Below are 27,650 nucleotides of genomic sequence, written 5' to 3' on the forward strand. Positions count from 1 at the left end.
AAAAGATACGGGATGTATTGTGCGTCTGCTTGCCTTGCTAGATCATCTCTATGCCTTGTAGAAATTATGAAGTTCAGCTTGAACTATCGACACAAGACGTTAGGATTATAGGATACCAAGCGAGCCCGCCGCACATGATATCTGTGCATCTTGTCGCCCCACCCATCTCCCCTCAATCTTGCCGGACACGTGTACCTCCCTCCCTGTAACACCTACCAGTATCTCCTAGAGAGAGAGCCTCACTCCGCGTATCTCTGCAAGTATCCCCCCGACCGTCGTTCCGCGCCTGCGACCCTCAGTTCCTCCCTCCGGCCGCGCACGGTTCCTATCCGCTGGAGCAGACTCCCCAGTTCCATGTTCTCTTGAGTAAGAATGGTTGTATTCAGTTGAGTTTGGATGTAAAGTTCTGTAGATATCTGTGAAATCCATCTGGTCCAGTGTATCATTTAAAGCTCTCGTTGCTTTGGATATGTTGTGTTTAGAAGACCTATCTAGTATAGAGAGAGCTAGATTGAAGTCACCAAGTATAAGTGTATTATTATCAAAGTATTTCTTCAGTTTGGTTATTAATTGGTTTAAATATTTGGCAGCTCCCACATTCGGGCAAATATATTGAGATTGTTAAGTCCTCTTGTTGGATAGATCCTTTGAGTATGAGTGTCCCTCTTCATCTCTCACTATAGTCTTCGGGTTAAATTTTAATTTATCTGATATGAGGATGGCTACCCTGCTTTCTTTTGAGGACCATTTGAATGGTAATGGTTCTCCAACCTTTTGTTTTCAGGCTGTAGGTGTCCTTCTGTCTAAAACGAAGTCTCTTGTAGACAGCAAATAGATGGGTCCTGCTTTTTTATCCAGTCTGAAACTCTGCGCCTTTTGATGGGGGCATTCAGCCCATATCACGTTCGAGTTTCTATGAGTGATATGAGTTTAGTTTTGTTTCATCATATCTATTCAGTCCTTGTTTTTGTGGATTGTTTCCACTGAACTTCTTCTTCAAGGGGAATTTTAAGAGTCCCCACTTAAAATTTCTTGCAGAGCTGGTTTGGAGGTCACATATTCTTTCAGTTCCTGCCTGTCTTGGAAGCTCTTTATCTCTCCTTCCATTTTGAATGAAAAGGCCTGCTGGATAGAGTATTCTTGGTTGCATGTTCTTCTCATTAGGACCCTGATATATCCTGCCAGCCCTTTCTGGCCTGCCAGGTCTCTGTGGAGAGGTCTGCTGTTACCCTAATATTCCTCCCATAAAAGTCAGGGACTTTTTTTCTCTTGCTGCTTTAAGGATCTTCTCCTTATCTTTGGAATTTGCAAGCTTCACTATTAAATGTCGAGGTGTTGAAAGGTTTTTTGTTGATTTTAGGGGGGGATCTCTCTATTTCCTGGATCTGAATGCCTGTTTTACCCCTTCCCAGGAGTCGGAAAGTTTTCAGTTGGATTTGTTCAAATACATATTCTGGCCCTCTGTCCCTTTACGCTCCTCAGGAACCCCTATTAAACGTAGGTTTTTCTTCCTCAGGCTATCATTTATTTCCCTTAATCTATCCTCATGGTCTTTTAATTGCCTGTCTCTTTTTTCCTCAGTTTCCCTCTTTGCCATCAACTTGTCTTCTATGTCACTCACTCGTTCTTCCACCTCGTTAAGCCTCGTCGTTAGGACTTTTAGCTTGGATTGCATCTCATTTAATTGATTTTTAATTTCTGCCTGATTGGATCTAAATTCTCCAGTCATGAAGTCTCTTGAGTTCCTTTATGGTTTTTTCTAGAGCCACCAGTAGCTGTATAATAGTGCTTCTGAATTGGCTTTCTGGACATTGAATTGTAATCCAGATTTTGTAACTCTGTGGGAGAGAGGGCTGTTTCTGATTCTTTTTTTTGAGGTGAGGTTTTCCTTCTAGTCATTTTGCTCAGTGCAGAGTGGCCAAAAACAAGTTGTATTGGGAAACGGAGAAAAAGAGAGAGAAGGAAAGAAAAGAGAAAAAGAAAAAAGAGAAAGAAGAAAAAAAGGGGGGGGGGAGAGAAGAAAAAGAGAAAGAAAAAAAGAAAGAAAGGAGAAAAAAAGGGTGGGGTGGGGTGGGGGAAGCAATCAGAAATCAAGAAGAAAAAAAAAAAAAAGCACAAAACAAAACAAAAAGAAAAACAAACAAAAAAAAAACACGGGGAGTATCTTCCGATTCTGTGTACTTTAAGTCCCTTGACTTCCCTTGGAACTGGTCCGACCAGCTGGTCTTCTGGGGGAGGGGCCTGCTGTGCTGATGCTCAGGTGTTAGCACTTGGGGGAGCTGCTCTGCCCCTGCCTGTTGCAGGGCTCAGTGGGGGTTGTTCACCCCGTGAGGCCCCGGGAGGAAGCCACAGTGGCGGGGGCAGCTCTGGGACCCTGGAGTCAGCTCCCGCAGTAGCTCCGGGGCTCTCCGTCTGCAGGGCCTGGGGGCTCCCGGGCGGGGCCGCTGATCTCCTCAGGTCGGGGCAGGAGCGTCCTCGCTGTCCTGGGCCCTCCCGGCCTTGCCTGTCCGGGGGAGGCCGGATCCTGGGCTGTGTCCTGGCGCCCTGTGCTCCGGGTCTGCGCTGTTGGATTCGCGCTCCCGCCCCGCAGCCCCCTCCGCGGAGCCGCCTCCTGAGTCACCCCGAGCTGTTCCCGGAGCCGCGCCGCCCCCTCCGCGCGGAGCTTCTTCCTCCGCCCGAGCCGCCGCCTCCGAGCTGCTCCCGGAGCCCCGCAGCCCCCTCCGCGGAGCCGCCTCCTGAGTCACCCCGAGCTGTTCCCGGAGCCGCGCCGCCCCCTCCGCGGCCGGAGGCTTCTTCCTTCTTTGGGGGAGCGACTGCCGCGCTGAGCTGTTCCCGGAGCCGCGCCGCCCCCTCCGCGGAGCCGCCGCCACGAGCCCCTCCGAGCTGCTCCGGTCCCACCGAGCGCTGCAGCCCTTAGGGAGCTCGGCGCACTCTCCGGGGGCGTTCCTCTGTCACTGTATTTCCCAGGGAGCCGAGGGCATCCCCGCCCTCCTGGGTCCTGCTCCAATTCCCCGGGAGCCCCTTTCCGCGGGAAGGTCGGTGCAGCTCCTGCTCCTCCGGGACGGGGCTCTCCTGTCCTGGGGACACTCGCCCCGGCCTCAGCCCGGCTCCTCGGGCCCTACCTTGGAGGCCTTTTGTGTCTTTATTTCTTTTTCCCCGTCTTCCTACCTGATAGATTTCTTTTTTTTTTTTTTTTTTAATTTTTTTTATTTATTTATTTATGATAGTCACAGAGAGATAGAGAGAGAGAGGCAGAGGCACAGGCAGAGGGAGAAGCAGGCTCCATGCACCGGGAGCCCGACGTGGGATTCGATCCCGGGTCTCCAGGATCGCGCCCTGGGCCAAAGGCAGGCGCCAAACCGCTGCGCCACCCAGGGATCCCTGAAATGTATTTCTTAAATAATAAGACTTAAAAGCCAAAATCACTTCTCATCCATGGGCTGCAGAATCAGTGTCACGTTAGCCGACGTAAAGATAGTATTAGCCCAGTGTACGTCTCCATCAGGGCTCTTAAGGGATCAGATACATTGTCAGGGAACAGTCCTATTTTGAAGGGAATCTTTTTTTCTGAGCAGAACGTTCTTAACTGTGGGCTTAAAATACTTCACAAACCATGCTGCATACAGATATGCTGTCATCCAAGCTTTGTTCCATTTCTAGCACAGAGGCGGAGGAGATTTAGCATCCTTCTTGAGGGCCCTAGGATTTTTCTAAATGATGAAATGAGCTTTGGCTTCAACTTAGTCACCATCTGCCTTAGCCCCCTTGACAGGAGAGGTAGTGTGGTCTTTGAAGCTTTGAAGCTAGGTATTGCTTTTTCTCCTCTCTGGCTGTGAAGGTCCTAGATGGCATCTTCTTCCAATAGGAGGCTGTTTTGTCAATACTGAAAATCTGTTGCTTAGTGTAGCCACCTTCATGAATGATCTTAGCTAGATCTTGTGGACAACTTGATGCAGCTTCTTTGTCAGCATTTGCTGCTTCACCTGGCACTTGGACGTTCTAGAAATGGTTTCTTAAACCTTATAAACCAATTTCTGCGAGCCTCCTCACCTCTCTGTGCCTTCACAGATTCAAAGAGAGTTAGGCCCTGGCCTAAGAGGATGTTGTGGCTGGTTCGATCTTCCCCTTAAAGCCCTAAAACTTTCTCCACATCAGCAGTAAGGCTGTTCCTTCTTACCATTTATATGTTCACGAGAGTAGCACTTTTAATTTCCTTTGAGAACTTTTCCTTTGCATTCACAGTTTGGCTGTTTGATGCGAGAGGCCTAACTTTCAACCTCCCTCAGCTTTTGACATGAGTTCTTACTAAACTTGGTCATTTCTAGCTTTTGATGTCAAGTGAGAGAAGACATGACTTTCTCATTTGAATGCTTAGAGGCCATTCGTTGAAGGGACTTGGACTGATTTCAATATTGTTGTGTCTCAAGGTAAAGGAAGGCCTGAAGAGAAGGAGAGAGATGGGGAATGGCTGGTTGGCGGAGTAGCCAGCCAGAAGGCGCACAACGTTTATTACGTCTACCTGTCACATGGGTCTCATGGCACCTCAACACAGTTAGGATAGTAATATACAGTCACGGATCACAGATTACCGTAACAGACATAACAATAATGAAAAAGCTTGAAAAAAATTGCAAGAATTACTGAAACGTGACACAGAGACACAAAGTAAGCAATGGTTGTTGAAGAAATGGTGCTGATAGACTTTGCTAGATGCAGGATTGTCACAAACCTTCAGCCTGTAAGAGAAAAAGGCAGTACCTGCCAAGCAGAATAATAAAGCAGAGGGCAATAAAATGAAGTGCGCTGGTGCACCAAGGTAAATTTCTGGCTGTGTTAGTTTTCTACTATCATCGCAAACCCAGCAGTTTTAAATAGCACAATTCTCTCCGTTTCTGTAACCCGAGGTCTGGGTTCAGCATGACTGGATCGTCTGTTCAGGGTCTCGCCTGGCTGGACTCCGCGAGGGTGGTGGTTCCCAGCTGAAGCTGAAGGTTCTCTTCAAGCTGGCTGATTGTTGACGGAATCTACTACTACTTTCTTGCGGTTGTAAAACTGGGGTCCCCATAGTCTTGCTACCTGTTTGCCCAGAGACTTTCAGTTCTTAGAGGTCGTGTGGAGTATTCACCACATAGGTTTTTTTTTTTTCTTTCTAGACCAGCAGGCATTTATTTGTCTAATTTCCAATTCTGTGACTAGAGAAATCGATCTGCACCTAACTGATTAGGTCAGGCCAACCCAGGAAAATCTCTCTCCTAGAACATATGCTATATACAGAGAGTTTAAAAACATTTTTAAGGGTAGGGATGCTGGTAAGAAAATAGTCCAGAAGCATAAGAATATCACCTACCAGAGGAAATGTTAAACTAAGCACACATTGGAGAAGTTCGCCTTCACTAATTAAGAGAACAGCAGATTACCAGTTTCTTTTATGTCTAACACTACTGAGCAGGGCGGGGAGAGTACCTTGATACAGCCTTTCCGCAAAGCACTTTAGTAGGAATAGTTGGTGTTAAAATCACAGAGCCACAGCGCAAGTGGAAGAATGAAGAGGGAGATGATACTGCGCCTGCGCGTAGGTATGTGCACCCCATATGCATATTCATGTCCATTTAATGATGACTGTAGCCCTAGAAGATAAGCACTGTTGTTTTTTTTTTTTAATCAATTTTTATTGGTGTTCAATTTACCAACATACAGAAAAACACCCAGTGCTCATCCCGTCAAGTGTCCACCTCAGTGCCCGTCACCCATTCCCCTCCAACACCCGCCCCCCTCCCCTTCCACCACCCCCAGTTCGTTTCCCCGAGTTAGGAGTCTTTATGTTCTGTTTCCCTTCCTGATATTTCCCAACATTTCTTTTCCCTTCCTTTATATTCCCTTTCACTATTAGTTATATTCCCCAAATGAATGAGAACATACACTGTTTGTCCTTCTCCGATTGACTTATTTCACTCAGCATAATACCCTCCAGTTCCATCCACGTTGAAGCAAATGGTGGGTATTTGTCGTTTCTAATTGCTGAGTAATATTCCATTGTATACATAAACCACATCTTCTTTATCCATTCATCTTTCGATGGACACCGAGGCTCCTTCCACAGTTTGGCTATTGTGGCCATTGCTGATAGAAACATCGGGGTGCAGGTGTCCCCACGTTTCATTGCATCTGAATCTTTGGGGTAAATCCCCAACAGTGCAATTGCTGGGTCGTAGGGCAGGTCTATTTTTAACTCTTTGAGGAACCTCCACACAGTTTTCCAGAGTGGCTGCACTAGTTCACATTCCCACCAACAGTGTAAGAGGGTTCCCCTTTCTCCACATCCTCTCCAACATTTGTGAATTCCTGCCTTGTTAATTTTCCCCACTCTCACTGGTGTGAGGTGGGATCTCATTGTGGTTTTGATTTGTATTTCCCTGATGGCAAGTGATGCAGAGCATTTTCTCATGTGCATGTTGGCCATGTCCATGTCTTCCTCTGTGAGATTTCTCTTCATGTCTTTTGCCCATTTCATGATTGGATTGTTTGTTTCTTTGCTGTTGAGTTTAATAAGTTCTTTATAGATTTTGGAAACTAGCCCTTTATCTGATACGCCATTTGCAAATATCTCCTCCCATTCTGTAGGTTGTCTTTTAGTTTTGTTGACTGTATCCTTTGCTGTGCAAAAGCTTCTTATCTTGATGAAGTCCCAATAGTTCATTTTTGCTTTTGTTTCTTTTGCCTTTGTGGATGTATCTTGCAAGAAGTTACTGTGGCCGAGTTCAAAAAGGGTGTTGCCTGTGTTCTCTTCTATGATTTTGATGGACTCTTGTCTCACATTTAGATCTCTCATCCATTTTGAGTTTATCTTTGTGTATGGTGAAAGAGAGTGGTCCAGTTTCATTCTTCTGCATGTGGATGTCCAATTTTCCCAGCACCATTTATTGAAGAGACTGTCTTTCTTCCAATGGATAGTCTTTCCTCCTTTATCGAATATTAGATGACCATACATTTCAGGGTCCACTTCTGGGTTCTCTATTCTGTTCCATTGATCTATGTGTCTGTTTTTGTGCCAGTACCACACTGTCTTGATGACCACAGCTTTGTAGTACAGCCTGAAATCTGGCATTGTGATGCCCCCAGCTATGGTTTTCTTTTTTAAAATTCCCCTGGCTATTCGGGGTCTTTTCTGATTCCACACAAATCTTAAAATAATTTGTTCTAACTCTCTGAAGAAAGTCCATGGTATTTTGATAGGGATTGCATTAAACGTTTAAATTGCCCTGGGTAACATTGACATTTTCACAATATTAATTCTGCCAATCCATGAGCATGGAATATTTTTCCATCTCTTTGTGTCTTCCTCCATTTCTTTCAGAAGTGTTCTATAGTTTTTAGGGTATAGATCTTTTACCTCTTTGGTTAGGTTTATTCCTAGGTATCTTATGCTTTTGGGTGCAGTTGTAAATGGGATTGACTCCTTAATTTCTCTTTCTTCAGTCTCATTGTTAGTGTATAGAAATGCCATTGATTTCTGGGCATTGATTTTGTATCCTGCCACGCTACCAAATTGCTGTATGAGTTCTAGCAATCTTGGGGTGGAGGCTTTTGGGTTTTCTATGTAGAGTATCATGTCATCGGCGAAGAGGGAGAGTTTGACTTCTTCTTTGCCAATTTGAATGCCTTTAATGTCTTTTTGTTGTCTGATTGCTGAGGCGAGGACTTCCAGAACTATGTTGAACAGCAGTAGTGAGAGTGGACATCCCTGTCTTGTTCCTGATCTTAGGGGAAAGGCTCCCAGTGCTTCCCCATTGAGAATGATATTTGCTGTGGGCTTTTCATAAATGGCTTTTAAGATGTTGAGGAAAGTTCCCTTTATCCCAACACTCTGAAGGGTTTTGATCAGGAATGGATGCTGTATTTTGTCAAATGCTTTCTCTGCATCTAATGAGAGTATCATATGGTTCTTGGTTTTTCTCTTGCTGATATGATGAATCACATTGATGGTTTTACGAGTGTTGAACCAGCCTTGTGTCCCAGGGATAAATCCTACTTGGTCATGGTGAATAATTTTCTTAATGTGTTGTTGGATCCTACTGGCTAGTATCTTGTTGAGAATTTTTGCATCCATGTTCATCAGGGATATTGGTCTGTAATTCTCCTTTTTGGTGGGGTCTTTGTCTGGTTTTGGAATTAAGGTGATGCTGGCCTCATAGAATGAATTTGGAAGTACTCCATCTCTTTCTATCTTTCCAAACAGCTTTAGTAGAATAGGTATGATTTCTTCTTTAAACGTTTGATAGAATTCCCCTGGGAAGCCATCTGGCCCTGAACTCTTGTGTCTTGGGAGGTTTTTGATGACTGCTTCAATTTCCTCCCTGGTTATTGGCCTGTTCAGGTTTTCTATTTCTTCCTGCTCCAGTTTTGGTAGTTTGTGGCTTTCCAGGAATGCGTCCATTTCTTCTAGATTTCCTAATTTATTGGCGCACAGCTGTTCATAATATGTTTTTAAAATCGTTTGTATTTCCTTGGTGTTGGTAGTGATCTCTCCTTTCTCTTTTTTTTTTTTTTTTAAAGATTTTATTTATTTATTCATGATAGTCAGACAGAGAGAGAGAGAGAGAGAGGCAGAGACACAGGCAGAGGGAGAAGCAGGCTCCATGCACCGGGAGCCTGACGTGGGATTCGATCCCGGGTCTCCAGGATCGCGCCCTGGGCCAAAGGCAGGCGCCAAACCGCTGCGCCACCCAGGGATCCCGTGATCTCTCCTTTCTCATTCATGATTTTATTAATTTGAGTCTTCTCTCTCTTCTTTTTAATAAGGTTCGCTAATGGTTTATCTATCTTATTAATTCTTTCAAAGAACCAACTCCTGGTTCTGTTGATCTGTTCCACAGTTCTTTTGGTCTCGATATCATTTAGTTCTGCTCGAATTTTAATTAACTGTCTTCTTCTGCTGGGGGTGGGGTCTATTTGTTGTCTTTTCTCTAGTTCCTTTATGTGTAAGGTGAGCTTTTGAATTTGAGATCTTTCCAGTTTTTGAATGGATGCTTGTATTGCGATGTATTTCCCCCTTAGGACTGCTTTTGCTGCATCCCAAAGATTTTGAACGGTTGTGTCTTCATTCTCATTAGTTTCCATGAATCTTTTTAATTCTTCCTTAATTTCCTGGTTGACCTTTTCATCTTGTAGCAGGATGGTCCTTAACCTCCACGTGTTTGTGGTCCTTCCAAACTTCTTGTTGTGATTAAGTTCTAATTTCAAGGCATTATGGTCTGAGAATATACAGGGGACTATCCCGATCTTTTGGTATCGGTTCAGACCCGATTTGTGACCCAGTATGTGGTCTATTCTGGAGAAACTTCCATGTGCACTTGAGAAGAATGTGTATTCAGTTGAGTTTGGATGTAAAGTTCTGTAGATATCTGTGAAATCCATCTGGTCCAGTGTATCATTTAAAGCTCTCGTTTCTTTGGATATGTTGTGTTTAGAAGACCTATCTAGTATAGAGAGAGCTAGATTGAAGTCACCAAGTATAAGTGTATTATTATCAAAGTATTTCTTCAGTTTGGTTATTAATTGGTTTAAATATTTGGCAGCTCCCACATTCGGGGCATATATATTGAGGATTGTTAAGTCCTCTTGTTGGATAGATCCTTTGAGTATGAGTGTCCCTCTTCATCTCTCACTGTAGTCTTCGGGGTAAATTTTAATTTATCTGATATGAGGATGGCTACCCCTGCTTTCTTTTGAGGACCATTTGAATGGTAAATGGTTCTCCAACCTTTTGTTTTCAGGCTGTAGGTGTCCTTCTGTCTAAAACGAGTCTCTTGTAGACAGCAAATAGATGGGTCCTGCTTTTTTATCCAGTCTGAAACTCTGCGCCTTTTGATGGGGTCATTAAGCCCGTTCACGTTCAGAGTTACTATTGAGAGATATGAGTTTAGTGTCATCATATCTATTCAGTCCTTGTTTTTGTGGATTGTTCCACTGAACTTCTTCTTCAAGGGGAATTTTAAGAGTCCCCCTTAAAATTTCTTGCAGAGCTGGTTTGGAGGTCACATATTCTTTCAGTTCCTGCCTGTCTTGGAAGCTCTTTATCTCTCCTTCCATTTTGAATGAAAGCCTTGCTGGATAGAGTATTCTTGGTTGCATGTTCTTCTCATTTAGGACCCTGAATATATCCTGCCAGCCCTTTCTGGCCTGCCAGGTCTCTGTGGAGAGGTCTGCTGTTACCCTAATACTCCTCCCCATAAAAGTCAGGGACTTTTTTTCTCTTGCTGCTTTAAGGATCTTCTCCTTATCTTTGGAATTTGCAAGCTTCACTATTAAATGTCGAGGTGTTGAACGGTTTTTGTTGATTTTAGGGGGGGATCTCTCTATTTCCTGGATCTGAATGCCTGTTTCCCTTCCCAGATTCGGAAAGTTTTCAGCTAGGATTTGTTCAAATACATATTCTGGCCCTCTGTCCCTTTCCGCGCCCTCAGGAACCCCAATTAAACGTAGGTTTTTCTTCCTCAGGCTATCATTTATTTCCCTTAATCTATCCTCATGGTCTTTTAATTGCCTGTCTCTTTTTTCCTCAGTTTCCCTCTTTGCCATCAACTTGTCTTCTATGTCACTCACTCGTTCTTCCACCTCGTTAAGCCTCGTCGTTAGGACTTTTAGCTTGGATTGCATCTCATTTAATTGATTTTTAATTTCTGCCTGATTGGATCTAAATTCTCCAGTCATGAAGTCTCTTGAGTCCTTTATGGTTTTTTCTAGAGCCACCAGTAGCTGTATAATAGTGCTTCTGAATTGGCTTTCTGACATTGAATTGTAATCCAGATTTTGTAACTCTGTGGGAGAGAGGGCTGTTTCTGATTCTTTTTTTTGAGGTGAGGTTTTCCTTCTAGTCATTTTGCTCAGTGCAGAGTGGCCAAAAACAAGTTGTATTGGGAAACGGAGAAAAAGAGAGAGAAGGAAAGAAAAGAGAAAAAGAAAAAAGAGAAAGAAGAAAAAAAGGGGGGGGGGGAGAGAAGAAAAAGAGAAAGAAAAAGAAAGAAAGGAGAAAAAAAGGGTGGGGTGGGGTGGGGGAAGCAATCAGAAATCAAGAAGAAAAAAAAAAAAAGCACAAAACAAAACAAAAAGAAAAACAAACAAAAAAAAAACACGGGGAGTATCTTCCGATTCTGTGTACTTTAAGTCCCTTGACTTCCCTTGGAACTGGTCCGACCAGCTGGTCTTCTGGGGGAGGGGCCTGCTGTGCTGATGCTCAGGTGTTAGCACTTGGGGGAGCTGCTCTGCCCCTGCCTGTTGCAGGGCTCAGTGGGGGTTGTTCACCCCGTGAGGCCCCGGGAGGAAGCCACAGTGGCGGGGGCAGCTCTGGGACCCTGGAGTCAGCTCCCGCAGTAGCTCCGGGGCTCTCCGTCTGCAGGGCCTGGGGGCTCCCGGGCGGGGCCGCTGATCTCCTCAGGTCGGGGCAGGAGCGTCCTCGCTGTCCTGGGCCCTCCCGGCCTCTGCCTGTCCCGGGGGAGGCCGGATCCTGGGCTGTGTCCTGGCGCCCTGTGCTCCGGGTCTGCGCTGTTGGATTCGCGCTCCCGCCCCGCAGCCCCCTCCGCGGAGCCGCCTCCTGAGTCACCCCAAGCTGTTCCCGGAGCCGCGCCGCCCCCTCCGCGCGGAGCTTCTTCCTCCGCCCGAGCCGCCGCCTCCGAGCTGCTCCCGGAGCCCCGCAGCCCCCTCCGCGGAGCCGCCTCCTGAGTCACCCCGAGCTGTTCCCGGAGCCGCGCCGCCCCCTCCGCGCGGAGCTTCTTCCTCTGCGCGAGCTGCCGCCGCTGAGCTGTTCCCGGAGCCCCGAAGCCCCCTCCGCGGAGCCGCCGCCCGAGCCCCTCCGAGCTGCACCGGGTCCCACCGAGCGCTGCAGCCCTTAGGGAGCTCGGCGCACTCTCCGGGGCGCAGTTCCTCTGTCACTGTCCCAGGGAGCCCGAGGGCATCCCCGCCCTCCTGGGTCCTGCTCCAATTCCCCGGGAGCCCCTTTCCGCGGGAAGGTCGGTGCAGCTCCTGCTCCTCCGGGACGGGGCTCTCCTGTCCTGGGGACACTCGCCCCGGCCTCAGCCCGGCTCCTCGGGCCCCTCCCCCTTGGAGGCCTTTTGTGTCTTTATTTCTTTTTCCCCGTCTTCCTACCTGATAGAAGCGCGAACTGTTCTCACTGTAGCATTCCGGCTGGTCTCTCTTTGAATCTCAGGCCGAATTCGTAGATTTTCAGGATGATTTGAATGTTTTCTAGATAATTTGTTGAGGACAGGTGACTTGGAGACCCTGCTCCTCCGCCATCGTGCCCCTCCCCCAGCACTGTTGTTTTTATTGGACACCTGGCAGAGAGAGGTACCATCCCAGGTGGTATTAGCCGCTCTCTTGGTAATAGGATTTTTGTGAGAATGATTATTGTTTTTTATCATTTTCTTTTTATATTATTCTAAAATTTTGAAAAGTTTATAGGTTTTTTTTTAAAGTATTTACAAACAGGAAAAAAGTGATACTAGGGCTGCCTTGAAATAAACACCCTGCACTAGTGGTAGGAGTGTAAGTTAGTTTGAACTTTTGGAAATAGCGTGATCCTGTAATTCCATTTCAAAAAATCTGAAAAAAAAATTTCTGGCCTCAGTAATTATTTTAAATATTGAACAAAGTCGTACATGTGAACAAGTCTATTATATAATTATCTAGCATATGGGAAAATTGGTAACCTGAATTTCCATGATAAAAGCAATCGTCACATATACTGTGGCTTTCCACTTAGGAAGAATTATTTCAGAGATCATTGGTTCTAGCCCCTACTACACTTTCCTGCATTTCCTTTGTTTTTTGTTTTTTGTTTTTTTTAATTTTTTTTTAATTTTTATTTATTTATTTATGATAGTCACACAGAGAGAGAGAGAGAGAGACAAGCAGAGACACAGGCAGAGGGAGAAGCAGGCTCCATGCACCGGGAGCCCGATGTGGGATTCGATCCCGGGTCTCCAGGATCGCGCCCTGGGCCAAAGGCAGGCGCCAAACCGCTGCGCCACCCAGGGATCCCCTGCATTTCCTTTGGAAAGCACTTGGGGTCCTTGGCCACTTTCTCCACTGGGGCTTCGTCACACCCCTACCACGGTCTGAATTTCCAGTGGTGTGGACAGCCCTGCACCCAAACCGTCTCCAGCATCCAGGACTCCACACAGATAACCCACTATCATTTACAGGGTTTTTTTGTGTGGACATATGTGTGCATTTCCCTGGGGTATATGCCTCAAGGACAGTCGCTAGGTCACATGGTAGCTCCACGTTTAACCGTGGGAAGGACTGCCAGACTTATTCCAAAGCACCTGCACCCTTTAGCAGTGTAGCAGGGTTTGTTTTTCCAGATCCTTGCCCACACGCGGTATTATCTTTGTTCACATCGTAGTGGGTATGAAGTGGTATCTCATTGGGGTTTGATTAGCATTCCTTGATGGCTAATGATGTGTGTGTGTGTTGCACATCCTGTAAGTTTGAAATATGGGTGACATATATCCGTCTTTGTGGTATTTCCACTGCTCTAAAAGTTCTCCGTGCTCTCCCTATTCATCCCTCCTCCCCCAGTGCCTGACAACCACTGATCTTTTTATTGTCTTCTTCTATACATAGATCTTCGTATTGTTTAGTCTTTCCAGAAGGTGGTATAATTGCTGTCCAACAATATGTAGTCTTTTCAGACTGCCTTCCTTCACTTAATGTGCTGTGCACTTAAAAGTTCCTTTATGTCTATTCATGGTTTGATAGTTCATTTCTTTTTAACATCGAATAACATTTCATCTTCCAGATGTGTTCGTTCACCTACCAAAAGACGTCCTGATTGCTTCCAAGCTTTGACAGTTTACGAATAAACTTGCTATAGACATCTGTGGGTAGGTGTATATATGGACATAAATTTTCAACTCCTTTGAGTAAATATCCAGAAATGTGATTGCTGGATTGTATGGTGGGACTTTCTGGTTTTTTAAGAAATTTCCACCCCACCCCACCCCCCTGCAAAAAAACCATTTTGCTTTCTCACCAGCAGTGTGTGAGAGTTCCTGTTGCTCTGCATTTTCATCAGCATTTAATGTTGCCAGTGCTCTGGATTTTGACCATTCTAATAGGTGTATATTGATATTTCATTGTTTTTATTGCATTTCTCTGATAACATGTAATGTAGTGCATCTTTTTATGCTTGTTATCTGTATGTTTTTGGTGAGGTGTCTGTCAGAGTCTTTGGCCTATTTTTAATTCAGATTATTTTCTTATTGTTGAGTGTTGAGGTTTTCTTATGTCCTTTATCAAGTGTGTCCTTTATTACTTGTGTATCTTGTAAATATTTTCTCCCCGTTTGTGGCTTATCTTATTCTTTTGGAGCAGAGGTTTTAATTTTAATGGAGTCCACCTTATCAGTTATTTATTTCTTGGATCGTGCCTTTTGGCGTCATATCTAAAAAGTCATAATCCTACTCAAGGTCATCCAGATTTTTTCCTATGTTATCTTCTAGGAGTTTTGCATTTTACTCTTAGGTCTGTAATCTGTTTTGAGTTAATTTTAGTGAAGGGCATAAGGTCTGTGTCTAGATTCATTTTTTTTTTTTTGCATATGGATGTCCACTCATTCCAGCACCATTTATTGAAAACACTGTCTTTACTCCATTGTATTGCCTTTGGTCCTTTGTCAAAGATCAGTTGACCACATTTATGTGGATTTATTTCTGGGCTTTTTATTCTTTTTCATTGATCTATTTATGCTTTCACCAGTATCACACTGTCTTGGTTTCTGTAGCTTTATAGTAAGTATTAAAGATGGGTAGTGTCATTCCTCCAACTTTGTTTTTCTTCAATAATTATATTTACTATTCTGGGTCTTTTTCCCTTCCATATATCCTTGAGAATTACTTTTTTGATATCCACAAAATAACTCACTGGGATTTTTTTTTCCAGTTCTATTGGGAAATAATTGACATCTACCACTATATAAATTTAAGCTATACAGGATGATGATTTCATTTATGTATATTGTAAAATGATTATTACAATACGTTCAGCTAACATCCATCATCTCCTATTCCCCTGATCTCTACCCATAGGTACCTCTGCCTCTGGTACCCCTAAACTTGATATTCTCTATGAGTTTGGTGGGGTTTTTTTTTTTTTTTTTTTTTTTTTTTTTTAGATTGTACATGTAAGTGAGATCATACAGTATTTGTCTTTTTCTGACTTACTTAGCATAATGCTTTTGAGGTCCATCAGTGTTAAGGCAAATGATAAGATTCCCTTACTTTCTGTGGCTGAATGATACTTTGTTGTAAATACTTTGTTGCATGTGCATGTATCCACTCATCCATGGGTGGACACTTAGGTGGTTTCCATTATCTTGGCTATTATAAATGTTGCTAATGTGGGGGTGCAGACATCTTTTTGAGTTAGTTTTTTTTGTTCGTTTTGGATGTATAACGAAAAATAGAATTGCTGGGCAGCCCGGGTGGCTCATCGGTTTAGTGCCACCTTCAGCCCAGGGCCTGATCCTGGAGACCCAGGTCAAGTCCCATGTTGGGCTCCCTGCGTGGAGCCTGCTTCTCCCTCTGTCTGTGTCTCTGCCTCTGTCTGTGTGTCTCTGCTTCTGTCTGTGTCTCTCATGAATAAATAAATAAAATCTGAAAAAAAAAATAGAATTGCTGGATCATATGGTTGCATTATTTTGTATTTTTTTTGAGGATCCTCCATACTGTTTTCTGTAGTGACTGTACCAGTTTAAAATACCATGAACAGTGTACAGGGTTCTCTTTTCTCCACATCCACACCAGTGTTTGTTAAGTCTTACCTTTTTGTTGATGGCCATTCTAACAGACATGAGGTGATAACTTACTGGTTTTCATTTGCATTTCCCTAATGACTAGTGATGTTGAGCATCTTTTCATGTACCTGTTGGCCTTTCGTGTGTCTTCTTTGGAGAAATGTCCATTTTTTAGTTGGGTTTTGTTGTTTGCTTTGAGTCATATAAGTTCTTTATGTATTTTGGATATTAACCCCTTAACAAATAAATGGTTTGCAAATACTTTTGTTTCATTCCATAGGCTGTCTTTGCACTTTGTCGATGGTTTCTTTTCTCTACAGCTTTTTGGTTTGGTATTGTCCCTCTTATTTATCTTTTATTTTGTTGCTTGTAAACATTTAGGTATCATACTCAAAAAATCATTACCAAGATCCCTGTCAAGGAACTTTATTCCTGTGTTTTCTTCTAGAAGTTTCATGGTTTCAGGTTTTACATTTGAGTCTTTAATCCATTTTGAGTTCTTTTTTTGAGTGGTGTGAGATAGGAGTTCAATTTGATTCTTTTACATGCAAATATCCAATTATCCTAACTTGCTAGGCTTTTGATTTGGCTTGCATTCAATATATAAAGTTGGCAAGAACTGACATCTTGACAATATTTAGTCTTCCTATCCATGAACATGGAACATCTCTCCATTTATTTCACTCTTGGAGTTTTGTAGTTTTCCTTATATGGATTTTAGACATATTTTATTGGACTTATCCCTGTTTTCATTTTGGGGGCTGCTAATGTAAATGGTAGTATGTTTTTAATTTCAAATTCCAGTTTTTTATTGTTGATATATAGGAAAACAATTGCCTTTTATCCATTAATCCTATATTGTGCAAACTTGTAAAACTGCTTATTAATCACAGGAGTTTTTTTGTTCAGTTGTTTTGGATTTTCTACATACATTATCATATTATCTGTGAATGGTTTTATTTTTTTCCAATCTGTGTACTTTTTCCCCCTTACTGTATTAATAACTGTATTAATACTTCTAGTATGATGTAAAAGAGGAGTCGTGAGAGGCGACATTCTTGCCTTGTTTCTGTTCTTATTGGAAAGGCTTTGAATTTTTGAATTTCTCATTATTAAGTATGATGGTAGTTTAGTTTTTTGTAAATATTCTGTATTAAACTAATGAAGTTCCCCTCTATTCCTAGTTCACTGAGAATTTATATTTTATATCACAAATGGATGGTGGGTTTTGTCAAATGCCTTTTCTGCATCTTTTTTTTTTTTTTAAGATTTTGTTTATTTATTCATGAGAGACCACAGATAGAGGCAGAGACATAGGCAGAGGGAGAAGCAGACTCTATGCAGGGAGCCTGATGTGGGACTCGATCCCAGGACCCCAGGGTCATGCCCTGGGCCAAAGGCAGATGCTCAACCACTGAGCCACCCAGATGCCCCTGCATCTATTGATTTAATCACAATACTTCCCTTTTCTTGCACGTTGATACGATGATTACATTCATTATTTTAAAATGTTGAATCTACTTTGCATACCCAGAATAAATCACATTTGATCGTGGTCTATAATTCTTTTTATTTTTTTTTTTTATTTTATTTTTTTTTATAATTCTTTTTAATACATTGTTGGATTTGATTTCGTAATATTTTTAAATGATTTTTATTTTTAAGTAATCTTTACAACCTGTGTGGGGCTCGAACTCACAACCCCGAAATAAGGGTCACACACTCTTCTGACTGAGCCAGCTGGGTGCCCCTGATTTCTTAATCTTTTGTTAAGGAATTTTATGTCTATTCCATGAGAAATAACGACCTGTAGTTTTCATTTCGTGTAATATGTTTGATTTTGGTTTTATGGTAGGGCTGATCTCATAGAGTTAGGAAATATTCCCTCTACTTCCATCCTCTGAAAGAAATTATAGAGAATTGGTGTAACTTTTCCCCTAATGTCTGGTAAAATTCATCTGTGAACCCATTTGTGCCTGGTGCTTTCTCTTTTGAAAGATTATTAATTATTGATTCAGTTTCTTAAATAGAAATTAAATAGTTGTCTATTTCTTCTTGTTTGAGGTTTGGCAAATTGTGTATTTCAAGGAACCTGTTCATCTTATCTAGGTTATCAAACTTATAGATTTGTTCATAATATTCCTTTAGTATCTTTTCATGACCGTTGGATCTGTAGTGGTGTCAGCACTTCGTTTCTGATATTATTTGTTACCTCTTTTTTGTGTGTCCCCCTTTTTTTCTTAAGTATCCTTATTAGAGGCTTATTGACTTCGGTTCAAAGAACCAGTTTTTGGCTTTATTAATTTTTTCTGTTGATTTCTTGTTTTTAGTTTCACTGGTCTCTGCTCTAATTCTTACATCTTTTCTTCTTACTCTGGATTTCTTTTTCTAGTTTCCTAAGGGTAATACTTTTTTAAGCATTTTTACTTGCCTTGGAACATGGATTCTTTTAGACTAAAACCAGTGTTTCACAGGCCTTATGGTGATTAACATACTTGATTAACTTTTTTAAAAATAATTTTGTGCATGTATCCATATACTATTTTTTGAAATTCTTATTTTATCTGCGAGAAACTTCTAGAAATGTTGGCAGGGTTTGAGAGCCATCAGTAGAATCTATAATTGTTAGCAATTGAATGATTTGTGTTGATTTAGGAGGACCTTTGGATGTCCAAACTAGGAAAATGGAATTAAAGAACTAACTAGTATATTGCCCAGATTAGGAACGAATTTTCTTCTTCCTTTCCCAGAGTATTTTGCTAAGTGCTTGCATTACTTGTATAATGGGTAAAACCTTTGATCAAAGGTTGAGGAGTGAGGAGAGAGAGATCTGTTTTGGCTGGGAATAAGAGGTAAAGGCAGATGTTTACCTGGTATATATTGAACTCACTTGAGCACCTACAGAGTCAACTATTGTACTTGTCTTTTTTCTTTTTTAATTGAGATTATCTGTTCTTTAGCACTTACTGCCTTTTGAGATCCACAGTTTTTTAAAAAGTTTTGTTACTACCACAGACTGAATTTATTCACATTTCAGAGGACAGGGTAACTCCAAATGATTTAAAAAAACAAAACAAAACAAAACAAAACAAAAAAACAGGAGATAAAGCTGTAGAGCTAATAGGAAATGCTTTATTATCCTGTCTATATTGAAAGGGTTGGAAAAACTTTTTTAAACATTGTTTCACTTCAAGAATATACTTTTGTTTTTTAATTTCTTAGAGCACCTCCAAGTTCAATCTAATAATTTGGGATTTCATAGTATTAGTATAAATGATAAAATTTTTATAAAGACACCTTTGCATGGCTTGGTAATATTCTTTAAGTGTGATCTTTTTCGTTTGTACTTAAGAGTATCTGAAAAGTCATATTTGTACTGAGGGCCTTAATCAGCCTTGTAATAAAATCCCACATACATAGATCCCTAAGTGACAGCAGCTAGTACTGATGAGCCCAGATGAAACTTGTTCACATTTACAACTGTTAACTCACATACATAGAGATTCTACTTGATATAACTTCTCTTGCCTTTACCTATTATTTCCCATTTGGCCTTAAGATTTAATGTAATGGGCACTGGCTCTGCACATATTGTTTGCTTTGCTGACAAATTATACAGCTTTAGATATTTTTAATATTTGAGATAAGATATGGAATAACATCAATTTTATATTATGCTTTTAATGGTAGGTCATTATTTGAAAATATTTAGTATTTAAAAGTAATATGGTGTTTAATATTCTATTTACCAGTCTATTTTTGAGTTATTTAGTATTGAAAAATCTGATGATTTAATCATCTTTTTGTTTATGCGGATAACTGTTATAGGACTTCTTAAGTATTATTTTGCTTTAATGTTAAAAATTTTTATGTTTACTTTTATAAAATTAATATTAACTTTTATTTGGAATAGAAAGCTTTTTTTTTTTTCCTTTTCCACAATTGGTGTTTTTAAAGAAATAAAGGATGAGCAAAGACATATATTGAACGCCCTGTTATCTATGACCAAGTGTGTGTGCTCATGCACAAGCCTTAATGTTTGGTATTTATTTATTAAATGGTAAATAAATGGAGAAGTTATAGACTGGATGTTCTTGACTTTCAGATTGTTTATTTTTTTAATTTTTAAATGTAGTAAATTCCTTGTTATTTTTTTTTAAAGATTTTATTTATTCATGAGAGACACAGAGAGAGAGAGAGAGAGAGAGAGAGAGAGAGAAAGGCAGAGACACAGGCAGAGGGAGAAGCAGGCTCCATGCAGGAAGCCCGTCGTGGGATTTGATCCAGGGACCCCAGGATCACGCCCTCGGCTAAAGGTGGTGCTAAACCGCTGAGCCACCTGGGCTGCCCCCTTGTTATTTTTAGATTGCTGTTTTGATGGTTGTTTTTTGTTTATAACCTTTTCCTAAAAGTTCTGTATAATGACCAGGGTCATACTGCCACTTTATAACCAGTTATGCTGGGGCACCTGGGTGGCTCAGGTGGTTAAGCACTGACTCTTGGTTTCTGCTCAGATCATAATCTCAGGGTTGTGAGATCCAGCCCTGCATGGGGCTCTGGCACAGCGTGGAGTCAGCTTGAGATCTCTCTCCCTCTGCCCCTTACCCACCTCATGCGCATGTGTGTGTGTGCGCGCACGTGTCTTCTCTCCCTCTGTCTTTCTCAAATAAATTAAATCTTTAAAAACAATTATGCTAAGGTTGTGGATGCTGTTCACTGTAAGACATAATAGCATTTTTTTTTTTTTTTTGGTGCCTCAAGGGGAGAAAACTTCAGGGATTTTGCTTTGTCAGTTTGTGCAGGCTAATCTCACAGAAAAATTGAACGTAACCTTTCCAAGTTAAGGGGGAAAAAGTAATCTAAAACACAGTGATACATAGAATAAAATATGATATCTATTTCTTATATGTTATTCTATTCACATATGGGCCTGACAGTCTTAGAACAAACTAGTTTTTCTGCTCATCCTAAAAGTTTTTACAGAATTATCACATGTACATGCTAATTTTTAAATAATTCACAAATTATAAAGCTTTGGAGAAATATGTCTTGAAAGAAAAATTCTATGTATAAAATCTGTAGACAGTGTTAGATGTTTTAGAACTTGGAAGTTTTGTTTTAACTGACCACTGTCAGTATGCTTTTAGGGGTAAATTATTCTCATCTTCTGGGGAAACAACAAAGAATTACCTGGTTTTTATATCTAACACACAAAATACAAAATTATGAAATGTATTTAAAACACATATAGTACTTTCTCATTGGCTGGGGAAAAACAGTTGTAAAGAGTAACTCATTTTTAAAAATAGGGCTGAACTTCCCAATTCTGCTTAAATGATCTTTTGGAAACATTGATTCAATTAAAATGGTTTTATAATGAACTGGAAAGGTGGCATACATTTAAATACTTCAGGTAAGAGTAAAAGTAAAGTATTATGAGATGGTTTATACCAAAAGACAAGCTGAAGCATTTACTAATTTCATTAAGGAATGAACCTGTTGCTGGATGATAAGGAAAAAAGCAAAAGGCTGTTGTTGCTGTGGGTGGAAAGAAGACAGCAGTGAGGCTGCTGCAGACCCTGTGGTCCCCCGGTGCTGCGCCAGACCACTTATGAGATCATGCTGTTATTAAGTGCTTCTCTTTGCAGCCCCAGGGAAAGTGTCAGCTCCTTTACGGGGACATAGTACATAGAAGAAAAAAGCATGGGACAAGGTGGAGGACCCAGGTTCTGGAGTGATTTCACCTCTAACAAGTAGTGTTATTCTGGGCAATCTTTTCTGGAAATACCACAGATAGCTTCTGCTTAGCATAATGTTTTTGAAGTTCGTTCATGTTGCTGCATGTATCATTAGTTCATTTCTGTCTATTGGTGAGTAGTAGTAGTTCTTTGTATGGATATATACCACATTGTTTTTATCCATGAGTCAGTTGATGAACTATTCAGTTGTTTTTGTTTGGGGAAAATATGAGAAATGCTGCTCGGACCATTTGAATGATCTTCCTGTGTACATGTGATTTCTTTCCTCTTGGAAAGAGGCATGTGTATTTACCATTTTAAGAAATTACCAAATTGCTTCCCAAAAATGGCTGTGCCATTTTACAGTTCTACCATTAGACTTTGAAGGTTTTAATTTCTCCATATCCTCACCAGTATTGGGTATTGTCAGTCTTTTAGATTTTAGCTTTTTTAATAAGAGGGTTGTGTTATCTCATTGTAGCTTTAATATTCATTTCCCTAATGGCTAATGCTCTTGAGCATCTTCTCACGTGCCTATTTGCCATTTAGTAGGTCTTTTTTTTTTTTTTTTTATAGATGTGGCTATTTAGATCTTTTCCCCTTTTTACAGGATGAGATTGATGGAGTTGTAAGAATTCGTTACACATGTCAGATATGAGTTCTGTTTCAGATTAATGTTTTGTAAATATTTTCTCCCACTCTGTGTTTTGTCTTTTCATTTTCTTAATGATATCTTTTGAAAGGAAACATTTTAGATTTTGATTAAGTGCAAATTCTTCACTTTCTTCATTAATAATAATAATTAATAAATCCTTTTGATGTTGGATCTAAGAAATCTTTGCCTAACCCAAAGTCACAGGGTTTTTTTCTGTCTTTTCTTATTAGAGTTCCATAAGTTCAGCTCTTAGAATTAGATATTTGGTCCATTTTGACTTGAAGTTCTGAGTTCATTTGTTTTTGTATATTGATAGCCACCTGGTTTAGTACATTTGTTGAAAGAGTTATCCTTTCTCTATTGAGTTAACTTCACACCTTTGTCAGAAACCAGTTGACTATAAATGTGGGGTTATTTCTGAGCTCTGTTCTGCTCCATTGAAATGTACATAGATATAGGTATAGATGTAGATGTAGGTGGTATAAATAAAGATTTAGGTATAGATCTAGATTCGCCATTAAAAAATATCACATTGTCTTGGTTACTGTAGTATTATAGTAAGTTTAAAATCAGATTATATTAGTCTTTCAGCTATCTTTTTCACTACACTGTTGTGGCTATTCTGTGTCCTTTGCACTTCCATATACATTTTAGCTTCACTGTGTTAATTTCTGGGGGAAAAAATAACACCAGGATTTTTATAGGAATTACATTGAATCAATAGATCAATGTTGGCAGACTTGACATCTTAACAGTATTGTGTCTTCCAATCCATGAACTTTGTCTTTCTGTTTAGTTTTCATTTAATTTTTCTCAGCAGTGTTTTCTATTTTTTAGTGTACTGGTTTTTATTTTTTATTTTTATGTTTTTAGAGTGTGCACAAGCATGGAGGTTAGGGAGGAGAGAGAGAGACAGGGGAGGGGGGGAGGGAGAGAGAGAATCTTAAGCAGGCTCCACACCCAGTGCAGAGCCCAACAGGGGGCTTGATCCCACAACCCTGAGATCATGACCTGAGTTAAAATTAAGAGTTGGATGCTTAACTGACTGAGCTACCCATGCACCCCTTGAATTTCTTATTTAAAAATTTATCCCTAAATATTTTAATATTTTTGATGCTGTTACAAAGTTTTAAAAATTTCATTTCAGATTATTTGTGACTCATATCTGGAAATAGAATTGATTTTCGTATATTGATTCTATGACATCATTAAACTCCCTTACCAGTTCTGTTGGGGTTTTCTTATTGATTTTTTAGGTTATTTTTACTCACAAGATCATGTTCAGTCCTTGAAAATGGTATTTATGGAAGTGCCTATTACTCTTATTCTAGAATGATGTTGGCACAGCCTAAAACACTTTTGGAATGTTATTATTTACTTAGAATTTTATGGTTAACAAGCACATAAGAAAAATGCATTTTTATTAGTTATGGTGGTATCTTTAATGTTTTTCTTCTTCCCTTTTATTAATTTGTATTGAAGATATGTTATTTTTATATGTCTATTAGACATTAAAGAGTAAAAGTTGGCATTTGGATATATATACCTGAAGTTCAAGAGAAAAGCTCTGGGTGAAGATGTAATGTGAATTGTCAGAGCATAGTTAATGCTGTAGGACTGGGCATAATCACCTAAAGGGACTCACTAAAAGTTCAACAGTCTTTGGAAGAAAAATCGAGGGAAGTCTGGAAAAGGTTTAAGGAATGCTCTAAGCTCAAGAATCTAGGGGTACTTTATGGGGAGTATGTTAAAAATATTACTGATTAACTATTAATTTGTTTCTGAGCCACCTGCCTACGTGAAATGCTTTTTTCTTTTTAATTTCTCACTACTATTTTAAAGAGTATACATGTCTTTCACAAGAAATGGAATCTTTGTAAGATCACTGATGCCTCTACCATTTTTTTCTTTGAATTGTTTACAGTTATTACTTGGCATTTGTTCTTTCTTTAGAGTAATGTGATTTTTTAATCACTAAGCATCCTAGTCACCATTTTCTAGTTAATGTCCAGTTTGGTATATTGTTCTGATGCTCTTACCCTACATTGTAATTATTACTGACATTATGAGAGTCCTACCAAATATCTTTTTTTCCCTTCCTTTCTAGGCAAATACTGTGGTCTGGGGTTGCAGATGAACCATTCAATTGAATCAAAAAGCAATGAAATTACAGTGCTGTTCATGAGTGGAATCCATGTTTCTGGACGAGGATTCTTGGCCTCATACTCCGTTGTAGATAAACAAGGTAATTTTCAACTTTATAGCACGACTTCTACATTTTACAATTTCTAAAAACAAAAATGCGGTGTTTCTTTTAGTACTTGTTATCTGAGATTAGAATAGAGTAGAAAGACTGAACAGTTAGTAACATAAGTTTTAAAGATTTTACAAATAAAATTAGTCCAGAATTCTAAAAATTAGCAGTATATTAGCATTTATATAAATTCTGTGTACTTCCCTTTCCATAGTAGAGAAAATACTGATTTTTCACTTTTATAAGATTGGAACACAAATGACAATTACTTTTTAAAAATCTGTCAGTTGTTGAAATGTATTCTATAAACATAAAGCTTTATTATCCACAGATTACCATTTCATAGTACTTTGTTAAAGACCACATTACCATTCTTCTCAAAGGAATAGATTCTCATGGAGTACTGAGACACTGCAAAATAAACCTGAGGTATTTTCTAGATTGTTAGTGTTGACAGTCTCAAGGGGGAAAATTGAAAGCAAAGCTATTAAGTGGAATAGAATGTAAAAGTTACTTGAAGTTCTAAAATAAAATGCAAGACTTGAACAAAATCTCTCGTGAATTTTGGCTACCGTGGCTTGGATTTGTTGGGGGCACTGTGGTAGGAAAGTTTTAAGAAGTGCTGCTAATGCAACAATATGTCCCACAAAGCAGTCAGTATTTTAAATTAGAAAATAGATGAATATTTTGATATTGAACAATGATTTAACTAAGTTGACAATTTAAAATTTGGGGAAAGCTGTTATTTTATGGTATATAAATGAGAAAATTGAGAACCTCCCAGGTGTGAAAATTTCGGGCACTGAGAATGAAGGCAGTGCTCGCTGTTCCTTCTCAGCTCCGGTGGGTTTGAGATAAACACCATAGGTCTCATTAACAGTTCCACCTAGAATGTGATAGAGAAGCAGCTGTTACCTGGGAAAGAAAGATCTGCTTTTTCCTAATTTCTAAGCTATGGAACAAGGTGGGAAAGCTAATAAAATTCTTCTGAAAGAGTGAGAGAGAAGACTCGTTTGGATGGAATAATGGAAAGAGAAAACCCTTGGAAACAATACACTGGATAAACGATATTTCCAACAGAGCCAGTGCAGGTAAGGCAGGTGGTGCTGCAGGAGGAGCATCTCTGCCTCTGCCGCATGCTTGCCAGGTGGTTGCTGGCCTATCATTTCACTTCTCTAACCTCCGAGGATTGGCCGGGAGGACGCACGCATACATGTGTGGTGTCTGTAAGCACATGACACAGTAGGCACAAAACAAATGTTAGTTTTCTCCTTTCACCACTGTATACACACACACACACACACACACACTCCCCACCATCGGAAGAGTAGATTAAAAGCACTAAGTGAGATGGTGATGGATTCCCATCCTTTCAGTTTTACTTCCCGAAAATCTTGAGTTGATAGGTAAAGAGGGTAGAAAATTTACAATTCATTTGCTGCTTATTCTCCTTGAGTTTCCTCCTCTCGGTATCGGCTTAAATTGTTAATTTTTTCTTCCTATTTTTCCCCTTTCTCTCTGTTCTTTATTGACTTGAAGTCTTTTTTTTTTTTTTTAAGATTTATTTATTTATCTGAGAGAGTGCCGGAGCTCATGGACATGTGGGGCGGAGGGGCACAGGGTGGGAGAGAATCCTCAATCACACTCCCCGTGGGGCTAGATCCTAGGACCTGAGCCAAAATCAGGAGCTGGCTGCTTAACCAACTGAGCCACCCAGGTGACTCTTCTTGAAGGTTTCTTGAAAATAAATATCCTTTCATTTAAAAAAAAAAAAAAAAAAGAAAGAAAACGATTTTTTTCATAGGGTATTTAAATTATGGAGCTTTTTGTTCTACAGAAACCTAAATGTCCTGCATTAAAGTTTAAGAATTGACCGTGACCTCAGATAACAGAATCAGAATGTTGTAGACGGACATACATCTGTGCCAGATATCAAATGGTTATATCACTGTTTTAGATGAAACTTAGATTCCAGAGTTTTTTGGAATATCTACCATAAATCAGGAACTTCTTTTTAGTCAGGGCAGAATCATGGGAAATCCTCATTTCACGGCTCCCTCCCTCCTAGTGTTTACTTAGGTTTCCGCACATCCTTGCCTCTTCCATGAAGCATTTGTTTTATTTGAAGTTATAAGTGAATTGGCTAACCCCGAGAGAACCTTGGTTGAATTTCTTACCATTTCTTCTTGGGTGGCCTTTCAGACACAATTTTTTTTGATGACTCATTCATTTGAATGCTGATTGGCTTTGGTTGAGAGCCTCCAGGAAACTTTGCTACCACACTGAATCCTGTGGATATTTTCAAGGGACCAGCACCACATGCCCCCAACATAGCAACCTCACTGGAAATTTAGGAGTATTTGAGAATGAAAAGATTGTGAACAATTTTGCTTCAACAGCTTCTTCATTTGTTAAACTCTCACACAAACACTTGTTAATGTTATACTGTGTATTGTTGATAGAGTCATGATTTTGCCTGAGGTAGACTGATTTTCATGCCTTTATGCAAAAGCACGCTGCAAAATTACATTCCCTTCAGTGCCTTATTCCTACCATATGCCTGGCGCTGGGAAAACAGCAGGAAACAAGACACAGTTATTCCTTCGTGGGGCTTATAGTACATGGTTAGGAAAAGGCATTAAGCACATGGTAACTCAATTGCAGTTATGATAAGTATGATGAAGGGAGAGTTCCAACAACAGGGCGGAAGGAGCAGGAAATTGATGAAGAGCCTAACTCTTCCACAGAAGTCACTTTTAAGTGAGGAGCGGAAGGATTAATTGGAAAGTTCTAGACATACAAGGAAGAAGATTCTAGGGAAGAGAACAGCAGATGCAAAGGCCCTGTGGTGGGGAGGAGCTGGAAAAGAAGCTGGCACAGCTAAGGTGGAATTGACTGCATGGTGAGCAGGTCACATTATTCAGAGCCTTGTAGAAAATGTCAGGTTTGGAGATTTTTCCTAAGAGTGCATGGAAGCTGTTAGAGCTGAGTAATGACACGAGTGGATTTGTGTTTTTATTTTTTATTTTTACAATCTTCCCTGCTCTGTGAAGAATGGGTCGAAGAAAAGAAGGAATAGTAGTAGGGAGTCCAGTTAAGAGGCTATTGGAGGATACTGGGTCAGGTGATTGAATTAAGAGGTCTTGTTATATAAATCTAACTCTAGAATTAAGCCAGATTCTAATTCTTTTTAAAGACTTGAGAATCAGA

At 40.4% G+C, this 27,650-nt stretch overlaps 1 protein-coding gene across 1 annotated transcript in view; it reads left to right on the forward strand.

Moving 5' to 3' along the window:
• Nucleotides 1-27,650, forward strand: part of DCBLD2 (discoidin, CUB and LCCL domain containing 2) — a 110,531-nt gene that overhangs the window by 47,793 nt on the left and 35,088 nt on the right. The window contains exon 5 of the mRNA XM_041748614.1: nt 24,294-24,431. Within this exon, the coding sequence (XP_041604548.1) occupies nt 24,294-24,431 (138 nt within the window). The remainder of the gene's footprint in view (nt 1-24,293; nt 24,432-27,650) is intronic.

The sequence above is a fragment of the Vulpes lagopus genome, chromosome 1 (genome assembly GCF_018345385.1).
Source record: "Vulpes lagopus strain Blue_001 chromosome 1, ASM1834538v1, whole genome shotgun sequence".
Classification (NCBI taxonomy): Eukaryota; Metazoa; Chordata; class Mammalia; order Carnivora; family Canidae; genus Vulpes; species Vulpes lagopus.